The 23565-nt window shown below is 32.0% G+C and overlaps 1 protein-coding gene across 2 annotated transcripts in view; it reads left to right on the plus strand.

Annotated features, from left to right (window-relative positions):
• The first annotated feature begins 2303 nt into the window (after positions 1-2303).
• Positions 2304-23565, plus strand: part of LOC134268939 (high affinity cGMP-specific 3',5'-cyclic phosphodiesterase 9A-like) — a 29342-nt gene continuing 8080 nt past the window's right edge. For both annotated transcript variants that reach the window (XM_062751175.1, XM_062751173.1), the window contains exons 1-9: positions 2304-2511; positions 8494-8643; positions 9731-9782; positions 10426-10528; positions 11339-11481; positions 18413-18554; positions 19843-19938; positions 20317-20439; positions 21176-21336. In XM_062751175.1, coding sequence (XP_062607159.1) covers positions 2424-2511; positions 8494-8643; positions 9731-9782; positions 10426-10528; positions 11339-11481; positions 18413-18554; positions 19843-19938; positions 20317-20439; positions 21176-21336 — 1058 coding nt within the window. In that variant the 5' untranslated portion in view covers positions 2304-2423. The remainder of the gene's footprint in view (positions 2512-8493; positions 8644-9730; positions 9783-10425; positions 10529-11338; positions 11482-18412; positions 18555-19842; positions 19939-20316; positions 20440-21175; positions 21337-23565) is intronic.

Consider the following 23565-nt stretch of genomic DNA (forward strand, 5'->3'; position numbering starts at 1 on the left):
TAATAAACAATTCATTGCATGAATGTTCGGGAAACATGAAGACTTATTCAGCCAAGAAATATCATATTCCCCTCGGGCGAAGCCCTCGGGGAATATGATTTTTCTGGCTGAATAAGTCTTCATATTTTCCTCACTATCATGCAATAAATATCAATTAGCACAAGTTACTGACTAGCTATCTAACAACTAAACAATGACAAACGAGATTTAATATTTCAACTTTTCCTTTTGCAGTAATATCTCGTTATCAACATATGGTGTGTACATCTCCCAACTTATTCAATCCTCTTCATTAACATGATTAATTTGAATAAAATATATTTTAAACAAACTTATTCGATACTCAAGAGCATGCTCCTAGTACGAAATTTTTTTTAAATGGAGGCAGCTATAGTCTACTGAAAGATAAGATTGTGTTACAGGGATTTCAACTTGACATGGTACCTAACCTAGCTCTAACGAACTTTATTCGTTAACAAATATATAACCTATCGTTGGATCGTGTATATATGCTTATTAATTAACTTGTTTCACATGTAATTGAAAGGCCTTTGTTTTTAATACTGAATTTGACTTGGGAATGCTCTGTCTACCTGCATGAGCAATACATCATAGAACTCACGGCGGATACGCATGACCGGTTGACAGGGGATGCTTGCTCATCCCACCTCGATCTGTAATTTCCAGGTGTCTGTGTCCATGTCCTTTTCATATATTTGGTATTTATAATTAAAAAAATATTTTTAAAAAATCAATCACTGGTCTTTCCACTTTGAAAAGAAATATATACATATAACGTTATATAAGCCTGTATATGATATATTCGATTCTTTTAGAGCATGTTTTAATTATTGCTTGTTAATTTATAATTATCAAACATTCTAATTTTACGAAGTAAGCAAACATTTGTCTTCAACCTTTGGGGGTTGGAGAAAAATCAATTACATGAAATTTATCGTGTTCAACATGATGTTTATATATTCTGTTTGATTAACCCCCATCAGCTGTTCGGTACAATAAATCACATATTCTCGTATCCTGTTTTCGACCGTATTGTATTTTCGACCTATTTTTCCCAATCTGCTTTCCGTGCAGATTCCGCGCGGTAGAACATTATTTTTTGGTTGCTACACTAAGAAAAATACCTTTGAAGCACAACTGTAGTGAAAATACCAAAAATAATCAATTCAACGGAATTTCCGCAATGGTTTTAGTCCGATGTCAGAAATTCTAGTCTTTTTACTAATGCACATTTTATATGTTGATTAATCAAAGCCGTAATCGGTTAATTACAAAGATTTTTTGATGACATTTTTCTGAAAGAAAATTAAGATCTCTGTTAAAGAGACGCATGAATATTGAAATGAATGGGTGGATCAAACAATTTTTTTTTCTTACTTAAATATGAGCACTTTCTTACAGATTTTTACTGGAAAATGCAACGTAATTTCATTGATTTTATTTGGAAATGCACAGCTACTGACAGATGGATTCAACCAACGAATAAATGTATTTGCAACCAAAATATGCAACCTGTTCAATTTTTTTTTGAAGTATAGACAATCGTTTTTTTATTGTTTGGAATATTCAGTGGGTATTTATAGCCAATACTGATTGGGCGTTGATACTATATTTAGGTCGAAAACACAAGACGCTAATATTTTTGTAAGGAAAACTGTGCCCTCTCCACATCATGGCATATAAATAAAATAAACACAAAACTGCAATTTGGTTTACATCATTTTATTTATAGATACATTAGCTAACATTTTAAGCCCATATTTTTTCAGATTCTATAAAGTTTGCGATAAATTAATATAAAACATCTAAATAGGTCGAAAATACAATACGCCAGGATATTTAATACGATATTTGATATTAAGAAAAAACATTATTTTCAATCATGCATTTCCATATAACAATTACGAAGTGACAATGAAAAAGCCTAATAGTAAAAATATTGATTTCATATTTCAAATACTCTGTTATTCTGGCCATTTAAACTTTTTTTGTGTACATCATTCATATGTGTCAGGAAAGTTCTTATTATCATATGACGTCAATCAGACCGAAGGGGATATTTTAGAATGTCGACTACGAAAGTGAAAAAAAAAATAGTTGTGTTTTTCGCCAAAATTTGTAAACATGTCTAGTTATCCCCCAGAAAAGAAACATTTTAAATAACTGGATTATTTAAATAACAAAATATCATTACCATATATTTCAATCTAATATATATAGAGAGAAAATACATTCTGAGGAAATTCGAAAGCGGTTAAATCGATCCATTCGGATCTCTTTCACTTCACACTTGCTCTTATTTTAGGTCTTCAGTGACAACGAACATATCTTACAAGATGTGATGAACGCCTGCATCCGCGTGTCGATATGCCTGTTGATTGAACTTTAATTTGCAAAGGATAATGGCTACGAAAGTTGTATATTTTACTGTTGATGGAAAGCCGGAACAAGCCGAATTTAGATCGGACGACACGGCAGACGAACTGAAAGGTAAATTCCTATCGCATGGTAAATGAACTTGTCAAATAAGATTTCACTGTTTTTGTATAAACATTGTGTAAAAATCTAGAATGATTTGTTAAAACTGTTTTCTTTGATTGGACACCTCAGCGATCTACAGTGCTAGAAATTGATAACGATTAAACAGTTTTGTCAGATGTCAAATTTCGCGCACCTGCTTATCAAGATTTACGTATAGATCTATATATACGGGGTATTGCCATAGGCAAGACATTGTTGTGTATTGCAGCATGCAGCATTGTTAAATCAGAAGACAAAGTAAATGATATGCATGCTGGCACTGAAATTTAAATGTAACCTTAGACTCAGTATGATGTGGTCATAATGGAAACATCAACTCGTACAAAACCTACACGAAAGAGAAAATTATCATTATTCTTCACAGAAAGCAGTACAGCTGAAATTGACAGTTATCAGGTCCAGTCCAAAGACTATTTCTACCTACGTAGCTATTAATAGCTACCTAGGTATTTAAAGCTACCCAAAGTAGCTATTTTTACCTACTTTTTATATTTTCTGCATTTTGCGGCCAAAAGACCAAACGGCGCAACATGGTGAATACCATATCTTTTGATACTGTCACACTAATGATGAATACGACAAAATTTTGGCCAAAAAAATGATTACTTCCTGAATCGGCAATTTTATAGTTTCTATGCAAAATTGAAAATATACGAAGTGATCATTTTTTGGCCAAATTTTTGTCATATTCATCATTAGTGTGACTGTATCAAGAAATTTTGTGCTCACCATGTTGCGCCGTTCCTGCATTTGGCCACAAAATGCAAGTAAAGCAGAAAGTAGGTAAAAATAGCTACTTTGGGTAGGTTTAAATACCTAGGTAGCTATTAATAGCTACGTAGGTAGAAATAGTCTTTGGACTGGACCTGGTTATCTCAAGTTTAATTAAGTGGCACATATATACCTTTTCGTAGATATTCAATTATATAGAGCTATTGTCTCTAATTCTATTACCTGCATGAAAATGCCAAAAAAAAATGAATGAATAAATAAATTAATGAAAAGAAATATCATGAAATGATTATATTATAAGATATATACATGTATAAAAAAACCCAAATGAATTGTTGACTATATAAAGAAGATTTTCAAAGATGAAAAAAGAAAGTTATTTAGGCCATAATAAAAAAAATTCCTAGATTCTCATCTGAATTTTTTGAAAGATTGAGGAGAGCGGGCGGGTTTTATTATATATTTTTTTCCATTTTGCAGACTCTTTATAGACCTGGTCTGTCGGTGCAGATTTATCTTTAATACCAGAATAAAAATCATAGTAGAGACCCGTTTGTCTATTACTACACATCATCACCAATCTTTCACAGCCAATGACCCTTGTTTAGCATATGTTACAGCAATTACCATCTTTTCAGCTGTCAAAATCATGCTGACGTTCGCGGTATTTGAAACAAAAATTGAATGGTAGTTGAATACCGATCCCGATCAGAATTAAGACGAAGAAAAACAGAAATTAAAAAAATCAGGGCAGGGGTAAAAGACCGGGGTGGGTGGGATGAGAATCTAGGAATTTATTTATTATGGCCTTATAATGAATATTTTATAAAAAGAACATGAGGAACACATGCATGTTCATAACACAGTGATTGGGAAGCCAGCTTGCACCATGCGCCATAGTCGCATTGAAGTGAAAAATGGCGCATTGAATCAATCAATCATGGCACCAAGGTGCGCATTCAATTTTTTAGCGATGTTCTTTGGAAATATTTTGCGTACGACTTTCTTTACTTTCGTTTTAAATGCAGTCAATTTAAAACAACAAATCTCATTGGTTCAAACCTGTCAAAAAATACCGTATAAGCAGAATTTTTAGCGAGGATTTAATTTTGGCATTATTAGCAATGGTGCCAAGATCGCTAAAATTGAATATCGCTAAAAAATAATTCTGCCTTTGTTGTAATAGTTTCTTTAGTGAGCATTTCAAAATCGCTAATATTACTTCTCGCTAAAAATAAAATACTCAATTTTAAGGACAAATCGCTAAATTTGCATCTCTCTAAAATTTCCACTTATACGGTACTTCCGGTTAAACGAAGAGATACTTCATTCATTTGTATGGTAGGGCTGTTCCCTTTCCAAAATTGTCGTAATTTTAATACAAAATACGGGTCAGTTATATTCTAAGCAAGTTGCTTTAAATTTGCTGCATTTCACTCGTATTTCATATTTGTTTGTCACTGTTATTTTTTAAAATGGCCCTTCAGATTATATTGATGGCCCATTCATTTTCGAAATGGCCCATCAAAAATGTTGACAGTTGAGCCATAGTCCCATTGACTATTTTGGCCTTCCCAAGCACTGATAACATTTTTAATTTCCATCAACTCTGCCAGGGTTAACATTAACTTTTTTCCTACTTGTCTATTTGAACAAGTGACCAAGACACATATACTTGTCCGAACATCAATTTCACTTGTCCGAAAATTTTCAATAAATTTTGATTGATTCATGATATTATTGATTAATACAACAAACACATAAAACAAAATTTTAAACAGTTCTTTTTATTATTTAGGACTCCTTTACATTAAGATGCAGATGCACTTGTCTAATCGGACAAGTGCCCAGCAATATTCACTTGTCCATAATTTTTTTTTCACTGGTACCAGACAAGCAGACAAACCATAAATGTAGAGAGCCCTGTCTGCTGTTGAAGGTACCCGACAAAACAGCTGATGTACTGGTCATGCAATTCTGGTTTGAGAAGACTTTTTTATTGATAGATGTATAAAATTTTAATTGATTCATTATATGTGCTTAATATTTTAAGATAGGGCCACATCAATAAAAAATTTTGTTCGTCGGACCCACACGCTCGTAATTAACTGAAACTAGAAAAATAATATTAATTCAAAATTTCCCGCACCATGGAAATTCTGAGCAATTTTCTGTCCCATTTCCGCTCTATTTATCGCATTTTTCATCTGCTTACCCTGCAAATCAGAAAAAATATAATTGTCCGCTCAAAATTCTTCACGTTCCGCCTAAAATTTTTTACTACAAAAAGTAATAATATTATTATTTAACCGCTTGACCGCTCTTACTTTTTTTCATCAAATGTCCAACGAACAAGAAATTAAATTGGTGTGGCCTAGGCCAGCATATTTAATCCACATTGCCAAGTTATTTTGAATTATTGCACATTAAGACTAAGCATTGATCCACAGACATTAATATATATTTTTGGACAAATAAGTTGTTTTCACACCGTCTCTATCAAACCATGAAAGTGACTTGACACTCTTTATATGATTAGGACACACATTGACAGAAAATGGCAAAAATGACAATAAAAAATAAGACCAAGTACATGTATGTCTCAAAATATATACATATATTACAATGTATAAGAAAATATGATTATATGGAAAAGGTAATGTTTTAATTTTTTATGGGGACTGTCTGTGAACCATGGAAATTTATTTTTGTTTGTTGTTTAACATCCTTCTTGAGAATTTTTCACTCAAAGAGATGCTACCTCTTGCTGGTAGAGAGCTGCAAATTATTTACCTGTATGTACTTGCCAATCAAGGCCATTGAGCAGGGAGGGATTTTTTTTGTGCCAGCATCTACTGCAATTGGGGACCACAGTTTAATGGTCTCATTGGAAGGACCTATCTCCACATTGCACAGTGGGATTGAATCCTGCAATGTAAGGATCAACTTCTTACTCTGCAACTCCAGAGCAGATGCTGTACCAGTGAGCCACACAGGCGACCAAGATGAAAGTAAATAGAGTAATAATGGACCCAACATTTTATTAATAGTACTTTTCATTGAATAGTGGGACCATTTGCCCCACTATTGTTATAGACTTTCCCATGCAGTCACTGACTGATTTGGATATACATTGTATATGTGAGATACACAACATTTAAGCAATGTGAAGATACCAAGTTTTACAAGTGTTCTGATCTAATCTTTTTAAATTTTTGATGTCAAGGAGAGGCCATTTGTTCTATTTAAGGTGCAGCATTTCAAAATCAGACAATATTGATACTGGGGGTAAATATTTGAAATCTGCTGTCTTTTGTTCTTAATTAATTCAGACAGAGGAGAAATGTCCTTGACAACTTCTTCATATGGGGTTGTGAAAACACAGCAATCAGTGTGAGTCCTTGAGACACCAAGTTCTGGTTGTGGTATCTTAGCTAACTTACAGATACCCCATTCTTGATAATCATCAAGATACCCCCACTAACAACAGGTCTCTGAGGCTTTGGGATAATGTAGTGCCATTGACAGAAAAAAATCCCTTAAAAAAATAAAACAATTTTTTTAATCCCCTGAAGGCTGAATATACATGTAATCTACTTTTTGGAAGCTAGATAGCCTGTACATGTGTTTTGATTTTCATCATTTTCCATGTCTGTAACTAAAGTGCTTATCGCAATACATATGCAGTGACTTTGACAGTATATGTATACAATGACTTTGACAGTATATACAGTTCCAAAGCATACTTCGTTACCAAATAAGTAGATGGCCAACTACTATGAAATCATTTTCAAGGGGGATTAATTTCATTGTTTTCGAGGTATGGGGAGATCATTGACCCACAAGTTCATGACCACCATGAAATGTAAAATTTCATATTCATTAACTATAATTATTAAAACATTCTTCAACAATGAAATCAAATCCCCACAAACCAATTTTTTCCCTCAAACCTCAAGAATTTGAGCCCATGAAAATTTGTGATTTTACAGTATATGATGAACATAAAGATCATCAACATCAAGATGAAGATTTGCAAACATAGTACAATTGTACTTTATACAGAAATTTTGTGGACCTTAATTCTTTTTGACCAAAGTGTTATCTTGTTTAATTCTTCTGCATTAAAATTAAATTTTAAGGTAGATAAATCTGAATTTGGGATATAAAAATTGTATCTCCTATTGGTTTTGATAATTTGATGGTGGTGTGTGTGTGTGTGGGGGGGGGGGGGAGTAAACTATATATATAGCAACCACCATACAACAAAATAATGCAGTACACAAAGGATACATCAGGGACATTGGTACCAGCATTATATATTTGCCAAGTTTAAATAAGTTCCAGAATAAAATGTTTGAATGAGATTTTACTGGGCAATAATGTTATTCAGGTAATTGATGCTTTAGTGCCTTTCCAATGTTAATGTGTATGTCGCTCTGGGAGTATTTGGACATCTTCATTTTTAGTTGATTTGGTCAATATTGACTCAAGAAATTATCGATTGTTGAAGTCAGAAAGAAATGACAATAACCTAGGTATATTGTTATTTTAAGTGTTTGCATGTAGTGTTGTAAAGTCATAATATTGGTTTTATGTCTAAACACTCTTGGCATGATTAATGACAGAAATGCTGGAGAATTCCCTTTGGTTTAAGGCTTAAGTACATGCATGTAGCAACATGGCAAACACAAAATATTCATAAAAGATTTGGTAAACTAAGGTACATTGTACAAGTTGATTTTTTTGAGATATTCAAAGTGTGTTCTTGGTTGAAAGAAGAAATGATACATACATATAAATCCAAGCACTCTTAAAACAAACCAAGTACATATAGTTATGATGAACAAGGGTGCCTCTTTCAAAATATGAATTTCATGGCCCTGGGGTCAGGGATTCTGTTGCTATGACAGGAATCTAATGAACTTGGCTTTATTTTCGAGCATTGACCTACTTTTGAAAGATTATAACCTTGACCATAATTTCTCAATGGTTGCTGCAAGGGCTTTGGTAATTCACAGGTTGTTGCTTGTGCCAAGACCTTTTTTTGGTTTTCAGTTTTGGCCTTGACCTTGGAATTTGACTTGCATTTGAGAAACTTTAATCAGCAAAGAGCTGCCTTATGGGGGCATCAGTATTCGTAGTATTTTTTTTTTTTTTATCAATCAGTGATAACAATTTTTTTATTTTATTTGATAGAGACTTTTCGAGCAGCTGCTGAGGCCAATTCAGATGACATACTGAAGCTTTACAACACTAAAGGCAACCTCATCAATATATCTCCAAAGTTACCTGAGAACACCCCTGATACTCGCTACAAGTTAGAGGTGGTCGCCCTTCACTGTAATGGTAGGAACTGTACCCTTTGCCATAATTTTGAAGTATATGTAAAGAGTATACATTATGCAAAGGTTCCTAAAATTGTTTCCAGAGGGTTTGTTAATTTAAAAAAATAGGATCAAATGATTATAATAATTATAAGATATCCTGAGGCAGTCATTTAATTAAGGTCACTGAGCCCTGAAGTGTACTGTTCAAATGGGCTCAAATTGTTAAGTTGTACAGGATCTGCACCATGCTTGGCACAAAACTGTTCCTGTCAAAGAGGTCAATCTCGTTCTTTGCCTCATTTGTTAAGACAAGGTCAAGGTAGTTGAGTCTAAATAACATATCTACTGAGTTTTAATATTTAAGCTGAGAATTTTTAAGTTCTTGCTTTCAAGTTTACTAAACATAATATTGCTCATGTAAAGAAGAGGTAAAAAAAAAAAAACCCAACTTTTATGCAATTTAATTCAAACATATTTAAATAAGACTTTGCATTAAAAATTTTCAGTTTATGCTGAAATTTCTTTTAAGTAATGCTTTTAAGTAATGCTTATGCCTGATCTTATTTTGCCCTGACACGTTATTTTTCCATAATTTAATTTATACATATTTTTATTAACAAAAAAAAAAAAAAAAAAAATCATAAATGGGAGGCAAAGCCTATTTTGGCCTATTCCTTCTAGGACAGTTCTGAGTAGATTTCTATTATTAGGAAGTGTTAAAAAAATTAACTGAAATCAGGAAGTTCAGTTTTGGCAATTGATGTCAAAATTTGCTGAATCTAAATATTAATTTTGTCATGAACTAAAATTCAAATTTTATTAGTATCTCATGTTTTCTTTCTTGTTATAGCTATCTTACAGTGAGAAAAGGGCATTGGTAGCTAGAATATAGATTTTTTTAATTGAACTTTCTTTTGATATTTAATTTAATACTATCAAGTTTCAATGATATCTCTAACAAAAGTAAATATCAAAGTAATTGTAACATGGAACATGTGGACAACAGAGGATGTAATATAGAGCATAAAAGGGACAACAAATCTGTTGTTTGTTTTTTTTTTCAAGATTTTGTTCTTGGATTTTGGATGATTTTGTTCTGATTTCAGACAATGTCTTGGCAACACAGTTTGGGGCAGTGATCACAAACTTAGAATCAAGGTAATTTAAACAATATCATCTAGAGCTTGAGGAAATTCATATCAAATGACTGCGAAAACAGATTAGACTAAACAATCCAAAAAATCAGCCTGCTTCTGGCAGAGAAACAAAACACTGCATCTTCATGAAAAGATAATCGAATAGTATACACTTTGATCTTTTTTGTTCAAGTTAAAGACACATATGGGCAAAACCTGAATAAATGCAAAGTTTCTTAACTATACTTGATGAAATCCATAATGTACTTCATAATATGTATATGTGCACATTTATTTTAACACCCCCATTTCTTTAAAAATAAATGTAAACTTGGATACAAAATCTTGATAATGGTAACAAGTGCATCCCATATAGATTGTTTAGATAATTGAAATAAACCAATGGGAGCATTGAAGAAACATTAGACCCTACAAATTTAAAAAAACAGACTTTGCTTCAGAAATTTTTTGCAAGAAATTGTGATATACAGAGGATGAAATATCTAGTTTTATGGTTATATGTTCCTTGAACAATGTCAACACTGCATGTAGTTCAACACAGTTATGTTCATTATTGTACTCAACTTACTAACACACACTACTGTCGAATTTAACTATAATAGCAGTGATTTCCTCATACATTTTTCCATCTTTATTTATTTTAGAATAGAAATGTTGGAAAAGAAAGTTTTTGTAGAAAATGGAGAAATTCCACCTGTGATAGGGGAGCTGAAACACAATGTGGAAAACTTCAGAGAAAAACTAGAGGTAAGATTTTTTTTAAGCATGATTAAGATTTATTATTAATTATGTGTGAATTTTTCAGGCTACTAAGTCAGTTGGCCCATTGCTATCACCTGTGTTTATTGGTTATGCATCATATATCTGTCATTTTTGGCTTCTTCTCTAGAATCACTGAATCAATATGAGCAAATTTTTTTTATACACAAAGCATCCATACTAGGGTACAATAGAATAAAAATTATCTAAAGTTGTGAATTTCAAGGGCCACAGAAAGAAGGGACCAAAACCATGTAAATTACGGTGGATTTAAATTATCCAGTAAAAAGGGTTCCAAACTATTTGATGTTTTCAAGCACATCTGGGTTCAGGATTAAGGCTCCATTTTAAGTTATGAACAAAAAAAAACCCTGCATCTTATAAAATCATTTCCCTGACATGTGGAAATCGAATATTTTGATTTTTTTTTCAAACTAAATAAATATGATGATGATGAAAACCTAAATTTCTTTGCATACATCCAGACCAATATTTCTGTTGAGCATAAAGAGGTCATTAGATCTCACAAGAATCAGATGGATGTGATGGCTCAGTATTATTGGCCTCTTGTTGCTTATATGAAATGTATACATACAAGAATTTTATTTATATGAAATGTTGAAGTTGCATCTATTTCAAGATAATAAGAGCCAGAGTACAGCTGGTTATCTTAATTAATAATTGTTATTGACTCTTGCTTAATGTATCACTGCCACATGTGTCTTTGTACAAATTTTGTAAGAATTTTTTTATTGTAGTAGACATTGTTAAGTTATCTTTTTTTGTATAATTTTTTAGGGTGTTGACCATCTAAGTTGGTTAGGACTATTCAAAGACATTTCCTGTGGAACTTCATTGAAACCTTTCTGGGACAAGTCACAGTCAATAAAGAAGACAGATGAACACAACAGAATTGTGTATGAAAAATTCAAAAAAATCAGGTATGTCAACTTTGATTACAAAGTGACTGTAGGCAGTGTAGTTATCTCTGGAGCTGGTCACAGGGACAAAGAAATATGAGTCTTGGCACATGCAGATTAATTGTGGGAGGTTAACTGGAATCAATATGTTTATCTGTCTGTCTGTCTGTTTGTAAACAAACATGTTCTTGAAGACTACTACATGGATTTGTCTAAAAATGTGTAGGCTTATTCACCATATAAAGATGCACATTTGATATTTTCATTATAATAATTGAACTTTTATTTTTCATTGGATAGGTGTTATTTTTTTTCTTTTTTAGAGACAGTCATTTTAGGGTCAGGTAGATTTGAGTCATAGAATCAAGAAACTACTGTGGAATCATTATTGTTCGTAGGGACCAATGTTCGTGGCTTTCGTGGGTAACCCTGACCCACGAATTTACATCCCCACGAATGTATATACAAACATATATTTTATTATTTGTTAAATGTTACGATTACACAGACTATTTTATATCGTCAAATAACTGTTACTCTAGTGTAATCGCGCATAAAGAAGACAATCTGAGTGTGGTTATTGACACAAAACCAAAATAATTTTTAAAAAATTACGTATCAAAGACATCGATAACTATATACATTATTAAAAGTAATAAAATAATAAATACAACTGTTAAATTTAAGTAGTGTTTACATTACAGTCCAACACGCTCAAATGTCCCTTTCATGAGGTCAATTATCAGTGCGATTTTAGAGTAGTGCTAATTAGCCAATTAGCTGGAATTGGTTTCAGGGTAGACGTATATTAAGTCAATTTGGGCATTGTCGTCGTTCTCATTGATTTAGAGATTTAAAAATATGATCCGCATATCACTAGTGTTTTTTTATAATTTTAATTTTATTTACTGTGACATCACGGCTGTAATATTTGGCGGTGCAAGTAGCTGTTACATTTTTGTGTTCACAAGAGAGATAACTTAAATAAGCAACATTGATGGAGTTATCCTTCTTTGTTTTAACTTTGGAGAAAAAAACGAAATAGAATTTGTTACCAACGAAATTACGTCTCCACGAACCAGGACAATTTTGGCTACCCACGAACATTGACCCCCACGAATAAAAATGATTCCACAGTACAAGTAAGTGCATCTTTAGCATGTTTAGACAATATAAATTTCAGATTAAAACTAGCTTATTTATATACTTAAAAATGATGAAGAATTTTTAAAAAAGCATAAGGAAAAAATCATGGTCCCTACAGATGTAAGAGTTATGCAATAACTGTCAGAAGCTTAATTTCTAATAATTTTTAAAAATGTTGCATCAAGATTACCTGGTACACATGTTTTTCATGTTATAGAGTTTGAAAAAATCATTTGATAAATCTTTGTCCATACAGAAATTACATAAATTTCTAATAACATGAATAAAATACAAACTGATTAACAAGTAGTGCATCACACAGTGGATACTGTTAATCTGTTCTCACCATGGGGGAAATGAATTTGCCTTGTTTAAAATTAATAAGTTCAATATAGGAAGGCTATCTTAATCATATATGTTAGATCTCTGATCAAGTAGGTGTTTTCTGTATTACACAAGTAACCTACATCTAAAATCAGGTATCTCAAACACCAGTATTGGAATACCATGGATACTGTAAGTTATAGACAGAAGTTGTCATGGGGATAAAATTTGTGGAATTGTTATCTAAAATGGTTTATGAACATTAAAATTCGTAGCATTGATAGAAATTCTTTTCATTATATATACATGATATAGTCATATAAAAATTTCTTGTTAGATTTAATATCTTGATAATTGTTAACTTTTATTAGTTATAACCTTCTAAAAAATATATTGAGCATTTAACATTAATTAACTGTAAACAAATTGGGAACACGTGTAGATCAAGTTCAAATGAGCTTTTCTGATCACATATTGTCCATCTGTCTGTCGATCTGTAAATTTTCAATTTACATTTTCAACTTCTGTATAAACAAACAAACTTGAGATTTATTACAAGGCGTACATTGTCTTTTTCTGAACTCTAAACTGCATGAATATGGGAGCCACTAGGGGTTTTATTGTGTGAAATCTGCTGAATAGAGAAACTCAAATTTCTTTTTTCATGGGTACTCCAAAAATGACAGATACAAAGGATAAAATTTATACAAAAAATAATTTAAAAAATGACCAAGAGATTCTCACATTTCTATGTTTTAAATTTCAAGAGCACATATTTTATATTTTTTCTTTTATAACATTTTTATTACCCACTTTCTACGAGCTTTAGTTTAATTATCATAACGTCAAAAGCACACTATTATGACGTCAATGTATTAATTGGTTGAAAAATCATTTTAAAAATCAGTTATATAAAATTGTAATTTAATTTTTCAACCTGTATATTCTCAATTTTGTTAAATTTTGTTAATTAAGTTTAAAAAATTGCATTAAAGAGTAAATGCATGTCATTTTTAGGTCACCTGAGTAAATTTCAGGTGACCTATTTAGTGTTTTCGTCTATATCGTCGTTCGTCGTGCGTCGTGCGTTAACATTTGAACATTTTCGAGTGGTTTTTGCAACCACTGAACCAATTTCAACCAAATTTGGCACAAAGCATCTATGGGTGAAGGGGAAGAAAATTGTGAATCAATAAACTACTGCCCCCCTGGGGCCTGAAAAAAACCACTAAAATTAATGCAATCTTTAAAAATCTTTTTCTTCCTAACCTGGACATCAAGCAGTCAAACTGTTTGCATGATTGTAATACAATGAGTCCTCTACCAAAATTTGAAATTCATGGCCCTGGGGTAAAGGGGTTCTAGTGCTAGGGCGGGGCTGAAAATTGGTAGTGAAAATGCATTATTTTTTGAAAATCTTCTTCTCTGCTCCTGGGTATTAAATAAAAACTAAGTACATAGTTATGATGAGCAAGAGTGCCTCTACCAAAATTGTGATAATTTTTTGTATAATTTTAGGGTGGGGCTCTATTGATTATATAGTGAAAATACATGAATTCTTTGAAAATCTTCTTCTCTGCTCCTGGGTATTAAATAAACTAACTAAGTACATAGTTATGATCTACAAAATACACATTTACCAAAATTGTCAATTTTATGGCCCTGGAATATTGCTTTTGGGGCTCTATTGATTTTATAGTGATATATGAATTCTTACAACATTTATCCTTTGCTCCTGGTTAATATGCTAATGATCTAATTACATATTTAAGGCCAGGATTTATTTTATTTACAGTTTTACAAACCCTCCACCAAGGTTTTGAATTTTTAGAAAAAAAAATTTTTTTTCGTTTCCGATGACAAATGTCGTTTACAGATTGCAAATATACTCGCACTTCCGGTTTTACGATGAAACGGCGGGTAAATATGCATTAGATAGATTGGTTTTTAAAATTCATGAAAGATTGCCTTTCAAAAGGTTTCACCCGTTCAAAGGACAAATAAAATGCTGGACTTTGTTACAATGACAAGCTGGTGAAAAAATTATGTATTCGTTTCAAAAGTAACTGTAAATTATTTTCATCCCCCAGGTTTTAAACTGCCCGTGGTAGCTATTGCATATTGCCAGGGACATTGTTTAGGTCTCTGTTATAGCTTACAGTTAAGCATTTTTAATTTTATTTCTTCAGATGTAATGAATAAAGCTAAAAAATGAAGTCCATTTGAGGAAGAAATCAATCCTGAAGATATATATGGAAAAAAAAATTCAACTATTAAAAGGCAAGAATATACAAATATATTCAAACGAGATCATTTGTATCAGCCAGAATAATTATTTTACATTTGCAAAAATGTACACCCCTCATGATATTGTACTGTTTTATGATAGGAACGTCGTTGCGCATCAAGTTAAATATTAGAACAATGTCTACACATTCACCTAACACACATTAAAAAATCAAATATATGAAACATTTTAAAGAATTGATTTTTTAAAATATATTTATATCAAATCGCACACAAAATTTATATAAAAATCTTATTTGAAATACAATTAAATGTTTTACTTTCCTATTTGTAAGCATTATGTGTCCAGTGGTAAGGAGCTTATTGATAGCATGACAGTGACATTTATGATAATTGTTTTATCAAAAAAAAAAAAACGATTTGCTGCAATAAGATAAACATAAAAAAATTTCCTTATAATGAACAATTCTTTTCAAAATAGATAATTTCACTGTGTATATGAGGTTTACTAAAAATATTAATGCTTTGAAATCTGCCCTTTGATAAGCAAGGTCTTGCTGTCAAATGTTTGTGAATTTCATGGCTTTTGGAAAACACGAACCAAATACAATAGCTGGAAAGTTGTTACATGATACTCAGGTGACATTTTAAGGTTGGGCCTCTTGTAATTTGATGTGCAAAGGGTCTGCATGAAAACAACATCGGATTTAATAATCATCCTGATAAAAAGTTTTTTGTATAATGTTTATATGTTGTTAAATATATTTAATTCATTGATTGAAAAACAATACCTTTATATCAGAGAATGCACAAATTGTAATGAAGACCATTAATCGAAATGTTATATAACCAATTTTAAAGTAATGTATAATTTCAGTGAAATGTAAAATAAAATTTTCATGGAATAAAAAATAAATGCTGTGCTTTGAGAAAGATTACAATTTATTGTATATGCAAAAAATGAAATAAAAGTTAAGGGTATATATGATATATATTGTCCTTGCATTTTTACAAGTGTGTAAGCTAGTTCGGGTTAATAAAAAAAATAGCATTATTAATATGAGAATAACTATGATTATAAAATTTGCAACTGGTAGCCCCATATCAGTAGGCATTTTAAATTTTATGATTGATATACTGTAGACAGTGTGTTTATATTGTCCTTTTGAGATTAGTAGTCATTTTAAAAATTGAACATAATGTTAACATGGTTAAGGATGAAAATAATTAAATTTCCCAGTGTGTTGTACATCTTTACTTAGGAATGAAAAAAATTGCATTAAAGAGCTAAATGCATGTATTTTGTAGCATTAAATGTGCATGACAGTGATGGGGATGTGAAGAGAATAGTCGGCCTCATTAATGGATTTAACATCTTGATTTCCCCCTTAATTCATTGACAATCAAACTGTATAGGGATATTCAGTGATATGGCTTAGCCTCAGATTAAATATAAAAGAAAGATCATAATTGATTTTGCTTGAAATCTCATAAATGCAAAATGAAAATGCTTGTATCATTATATGTACCTACTTGATTTCTTTTCTCAAAGTGAAGGTCTCTCATGTATTTGTCTAATTAAATTGCTGTAGAGAATAAAAGTGAATGACTATATATGATATATATTTTCTGATCACCCGTTGGCTTTACAAGTGTGTAAACTAGTTCACATTTTCAACAGTAACCAAGAACCAAGAGCATTTAACCTAACTTGGTACAAAACTGAAGGGGAATTATAAAATTTAAAATCTGGGCCAAGTCTCCTTACAAGGGGCATTAATGTAAATTTTACATTGGTGGGGTATTAAAAAATTACTGTAGACAGTGTGTTTATATTGTCCTTTTGAAAGCATCCTGGGGTAGTCATTTTAAAAATTGAAAATAATGTTAACATGGTTAATGATGGGGCCATAATTAAATTTCCTGAGCATTTTTACATAGAAATATATAGAACAAATCTTTAAAAATCTTCTTCTAGAACCACTGGGCCAAAACTTCAAACTTAGTGAGAACATACATGTATTAGTGTAGATATTAAATTGTTAAAATCATGACCCCCGGGGATGGGGATGGGCCACAATAGGGAATCCAAGATTTACATAGAAATATATAGAACAACTCTTTAAAAATCTTCTTCTTAGAAACCACTGGGCCAGGGAAGTGAAACTTATGTGGAAGCATCCTTGAAGGAATTAATTTGTTAAAAATGACCCCTGGGGGTAGGGCAGGGCCACAATAGGGAATCACAAGTTTTACATAGAATTAATATATAGAACAAATCTTTAAAAATCTTTTTCTCAAGAAATACTGGGCCATAAATGCAAAATGAAAATGCTGGAATCATCCTTGGGTATGTAGATATTAAATTATTAAAATCATGACCCCCAGGGGTAGAGTGGGGTTACAAAGGGAATCTCAAGTTTTGAATAGAAATATATATAGAACAAATCTTTGCTGCATCACCCAAGAAAATAATGTGGCCCATGGGCCTCTTGTATATTCATGTGAAAGATCAGTATAAAAAAATTCCTTGGTGAAAATACATGTATAAGGCAAACCTTTTTAGATCATTTCTTTTCCTAGCTATTACCAGACTTTATAGCAGCCTGTGCTTACACAAGATTGAATTTGAGAAATGTATACAGATATACATACATACACATTTTTAAATCAGAATTTTATGTCAGCTTATAGTGCATTGCCCAGTTTTACTCTACTTTTGTTTCAGTATTTGTGACAGTATCTGTAATTTAAAAAAAAAAGTATTTTAAAGTTTAATCAATCACAGTTTTAAAATACCAAGATGATCCATCAGAAAGTTTTTTCTCATAGTAAAGGAAGGATTTTCCTCAAGATTTTCATTGAGTCTGTGTTGTGACAAATGATTTGCCATGATAGATGCACATTGTTGCACATTTTTAATCTTGGGCAATTCATTAAGTTTTTCAATGTCCAGGAATTAATTTATATGCCCCCCCCCTTCAAAGAAGGGAGGGCATATTGCTTTGCTCCTGTCTGTTGCTTGTTCTGTCTGCCTGTCTGTCTATTTGTCCACCAAGTTTCTGTTCATTTTCCTCACAGAGGATATACTTACTGAAATCAAATTTCATATACAGATTTATCATTTTGTGAAACAAAGATCAAAACAATCATTTTTTGTATGAATTTGGACACCCAAAGTCATGTAGAAAATTGGAAACTTATGGATGTTTTTTTTTTTTTTTATATATTTCAGTCAAGTACAAGTAACAGATGAAGTTCGAGAATATCTTCGTAAGCCTACCTTTGATAACTGGCAGTGGGACGATCCTGAAATGATAATCCTACTGCGACAGATGTACATAGACCTTGATCTAATCTCCAGATTTAACATCGAGGTAAATCCAGACTTCTCAATATGTTTTCATATTCAAGGTTTGTGGTATTAAAAGCAACAAATGATTGTAGAAATACATATAGTGAAACTGTAGTAAAAATTCATGGTACAGGTAACATATAAGATATATATAAAGTCTCTTCAATCACATCCTACAGGCTAAAGAGGAAGTCATGTTTTGGTTGTGGAGGGGTAAATAAATGGAAGTCTTTTTTAAAGAACAAATGCTAATATATATTCTTAGTGAAAATGTAACCATTGCAAATTCATTTACTTAATTAGGAATTGTGAATTATAAAGGATTAATTAGAACTTCAATATGTTGTCCTTGAATGGTGTGATACAATTGTAATCATGATCCTGACTCCATGTCTAGCAAAATATGAAGGTAAAGCATTGAGGCTGCTTGTATTATTGATTCACTTTCATGTGGTATTGTAGTGATGATCATGAATATAATGAGAAAAAGGTAAGCTAAGCCTTCAAACATCTCATTTCACTTTGAGCATCTGATTCAAAGTCTTGACACGAACATTACTTATCTGTGGTATGAAACATCCTCAATTTTGAAATTCCAATGAAGGGTTCTGAAGTTTTGGACAGAAACAGTCATCTTCAGTTGTGTCTTATTGTCAGGTGATGTAGGGATAAACCAGAGAGACTGCAATGTATATGATATTCCTACCTCGATAGTGTGTGTCTAATGATTTCATTATCCAATCTTTGTCATGTCATTAGTAGATTGAACAGCTGAGATTTAATAGGGAAAATTCTTTAATGTCCTCTATTAAACACATGATCTCTCTTTAATGTTATCCATTAAACACACGAACTCTTTCAACCTGCTTTGTTTCATGATTTGATGCTTCGTTAATGAATCTAATGACTTTAGAAGTTTGAACAGGGATTGATTTTTCCTGTTCTTTAAAGCAAGCAAAAACAATATTGTATGCTTTTTATGCCTAAGTAATGCTATGTTTAATGTTTAAGTATAAAAGCCTTTTTGAACACTAAAAAACTTCTTCTTCAAATTGGCATAAATCTCCACACACAGTGGGACACATGAAGATTTTGATATGAATTTAACACTCTTTTGTGCTGTGGATTTATTGTTACAATAAAAACATGCATATTCACATATTGTACTATTGCACCAAATGAAAAATTTTCAAATGAAAATATAGGAAGTTAACTATTTGAAGGAAAAATAAAACAAAAGCCCCCCCCCCAAAAATAAATGTTTAATGATTTTGTTTTTACTTTCAATGCTATTTATTTCATTTTTGCAGATGAATGTGTTACATCAGTGGCTGTATGAGATATACAAAAATTATAACCAAGTGCCTTTTCACAATTTCAAACACTGTTTCATGGTTGCCCAAATGGTAAGTGAAATAATGTATTCCGGTATAGGTTTTGCATGCATGTTGTTCCTTAAGTCCTCAACCACATATTGGAAAAGGATAATGTAGTCAATGAAAATTGAGTATGACAGTTTTTTAGCTCATGTTAATGAATAGATTTCATCCTCAAAGCATCGACACTAATTACTAATTGCTAGTCTTACTTTCAAGAACAAAATTGCTGCTATTTGTCAAATAATAAAGGGAAGTTCGAAACATATAGTAAAAAATATTAAGATATCTTTAAAGCCTTTGGTTAGGTTGAAATGAAGTTTCCCATTGTGATTAATCTGCAGTAACAACAAAGTAACTTAGGCTTTGATTTTGTGTTAACTATGTAGACTTGATTTTGATTTGTAGATGTATGGTTTGACTTGGCTTATTGACCTCAGATCGGTGCTAGACGATGTTGATATTTTTATACTCCTCACCTCTGCAATATGTCATGATTTGGACCATCCAGGGTACAACAATGCATATCAAGTAAGCCAACTCAGTTTATAAGATGAATGAACTATGGAAAGTAAATGTACTGCATGGAGATCAGCAAAGTTGTTAATCATGCAGTCTTTTAATGTTATGATTATGAGTGTCTTGTGCATGAAAGAATTATTTTAAATGATAGCTGAAAAAAAACCCATTATGATAAAGAAACAATTAAATGATAGACAGTTGATGAATACCAAATTTATCTATGTGGATTAATGGTATACTTGGAAAACAATTTTTAGACTAAGCCTCTGTAATTGGATGGAAATGTTCTTTTATTTGATTAGGAGATATTTTGTATTGATTTAAAGTCGCTTGAGAATTTCCTTTGGTTTTCAATTTGGGAATGACTGTGTGCAAAATTTGGTATTTCTTCAGAAGATTCTCAATGTTACAATGAAGATCTAAAGTTCTATTAATTTAAAGTCCTGTTGCTGATGCTTTCTTTTAAAAAAAATTAAAGTAGAAAGGTTGTAGGAAAAAGAAAATGCTAGAGAGAAGAAAAAAATCCCTTCTAGCTTTTATAAGCTGTTCATTTTATATGGTCTGGTTGAAAACAAATACAAAAGAGAAAAAAACAAAGTAATTGATTTGCATTTAAGAAAGTCAATGTTGGTACATGTTCTATTATTGTTTACAGTGCATGTACATATATTGTTTACAGTGCATGTTTGGGGGATTGTAGATTCAAAGTTTTTTTTTATTTACTATTAGTTTTTGTTCCCTACAGATAAATGCTAGGACTGAATTGGCTCTACGATACAATGACATTTCTCCCCTGGAGAATCATCACTGCCACGTAGCTTTTGAGGTCCTGCAGAAAAGTCATTGTAATATACTACGCAATGTCTCCAAAGAAGAATACAAACGGATACGAGAGGGAATGATCCGGTAACACCTTTTTTTTTAAACACTTTGATATAATTTTAAAAATTGGTGTGTTACCTCGAGGGATTAGGAATATTCCATTATTTCAATATTCCAATATTCCAATATTTTTAGGTCACCTGAGTAAACTCAGGTGACCTATTGCTATCCGTTTTCGTCTGTCGTCGTTCGTCGTGCGTCGTGCGTTAACATTTGAACATTTTCAGCTTCTTCTCTGCAACCATGAACCAATTTCAACCAAATTTGGCACAAAGCATCTATTGAAGGGGAACAAAAATTGTGAATTTCATGATCCCTTGGGGCCTGAGGGGTGGGGCCAAAACCACTAAAATTAATGCAATCTTCAAAAATCTTCTTCTTTATGGACATCAGTCAAATATGATTGTTCAGCAATGAGTCCTCTACCAAAATTGTGAAATTCATGGCCCTGGGGTCAGGGGTTCTAGTGCTAGGGCGGGGCTAAATAAGTAGGTAGTGAAAATGCATTATTTCTTTGAAAATCTTCTTCTCTGCTCCTGGGTATTAAATAAACCAACTAAGTACATAGTTATGATGAGCAAGAGTGCCTCTACCAAAATTGTGAATTTTATGAACCCAGGGTCAGGTGTTCTGGTGTTAGGGCGGGGCTCTATTGGTTATATACAGTGAAAATACATGAAATCTTTGAAAATCTTCTTCTCTGCTCCTGGGTATTAAATAAACTAACTAAGTACATAGTTATGATGAGCAAGAGTGCCTCTACCAAAATTGTGAATTTTATGTCCCCAGGGTCAGGGGTTCTTGTTTTAGGGTGGGGCTCTAATGATTATATAGTGAAATGCATGAACATCTTATCCTTTGCTCCTGGTTAATATGCTAATGATCTAATTACATATTGAAGGCCAGGATTTATTCTATATTCAGTTTTACAAACCCTCCGCTCAAGATTTTGAATTTTCAGAGAAAAAATAAAAATTTTTTCTTTCCGATGTCAAATTTGAGTCGGGATCGAGATATCAAATTTACGAACTCGCACTTCCGGTTTTCTGAAACAGCGGGTAAATAAAGCTAGATCTAGATAGCTTGGTTTAGTGTAAAATTCATCGATAAGAGTGCCATTCAAAACGTTTCCCCCGTTCAAAGGACAAATAAAATGCTGACGATTGTTGCACAATGACATGCTGGTGAGATAATTATGTATTCGTTTCAAAAGTAACTGTAATTTTTTTTCCCTCCCCCATGTTTTAAACTGCCCGTGGTAGCTATTGCATATTGCCAGGGACATTGTTATAGCTTACAGTCTAAGCATCATTCTTCAGAAAAGGGTTGCTTATGCATCAGATATAATGAATAAAACTATGGGAGAAGTGAAGTCCATTTGAGGAAGAAATAATAACCAGAAGAAATTAAAAAAAAATCAACTATTAAAAGGCAAGAATATACAAATATATACAGGCATGTAGTATCATTTGTATCAGCCAGAAAAATTATTTTACACTTAATTGAAAAAATGTTGACTCTACTTCCCAATACTCCCTGTCTGTTTTATGATAGGAATTATAATTTTAGGCATCAAGTAAATTTTAGAACAATGTCTACACATTCACCTAACACATATTAAAAAATGAAGATATATTGAAAGACTTTTAAAGAATTGACTTTTTAAAATATACTTTGATCAACATTACAAAATTTATATAACTGGCCCAAACTGGCAGATGATGAAATAAGCAATTAAATGTTCTACTTTCCTATTTGTAAGCATTATGTGTCCAGTGGTAAGGAGCCTATTAGGAAAGCATAAAAAAGAATGTAGAAATGTTAATAATTGATTTATCAAAAAAAAAAAATATTTTATTTCCTTCTCCTTCGGAACATTTTTATTCTCATGTTCATAACTAAACCTAAACATAATCAAAGTACTCAGAAGTACAGAGAGCCGGGCTCATTTACAGAGTAGAATGGATTTCTTACATGAATCACTTTTATAATCTGATGAAAAAAATATTTTAAAACTATCAATATAAATGATAAGACACTGACAGTAAGTTTTGCAATCCTAATACCACGGTCCGATTTTGTCAGAATCAGAATTAATCTGGTACCGCAGCTGAATGTAAACAAACAGACCAGTCTGGTTCCCTCTCCTCCTTTACCTCGTATGTGTAGAGAACTACGGTAAATTATCAAAAATCCTTACGCTTTGAACTATGTTCTTTGACTTATGAAGTTTTCAAAGTCATTACTACTAAT

Source organism: Saccostrea cucullata, unplaced genomic scaffold, assembly GCF_032062105.1.
Source record: "Saccostrea cucullata isolate Sc308-1 unplaced genomic scaffold, CSIRO_AGI_Scuc_v1 ctg687, whole genome shotgun sequence".
Lineage (NCBI taxonomy): Eukaryota > Metazoa > Mollusca > Bivalvia > Ostreida > Ostreidae > Saccostrea > Saccostrea cuccullata.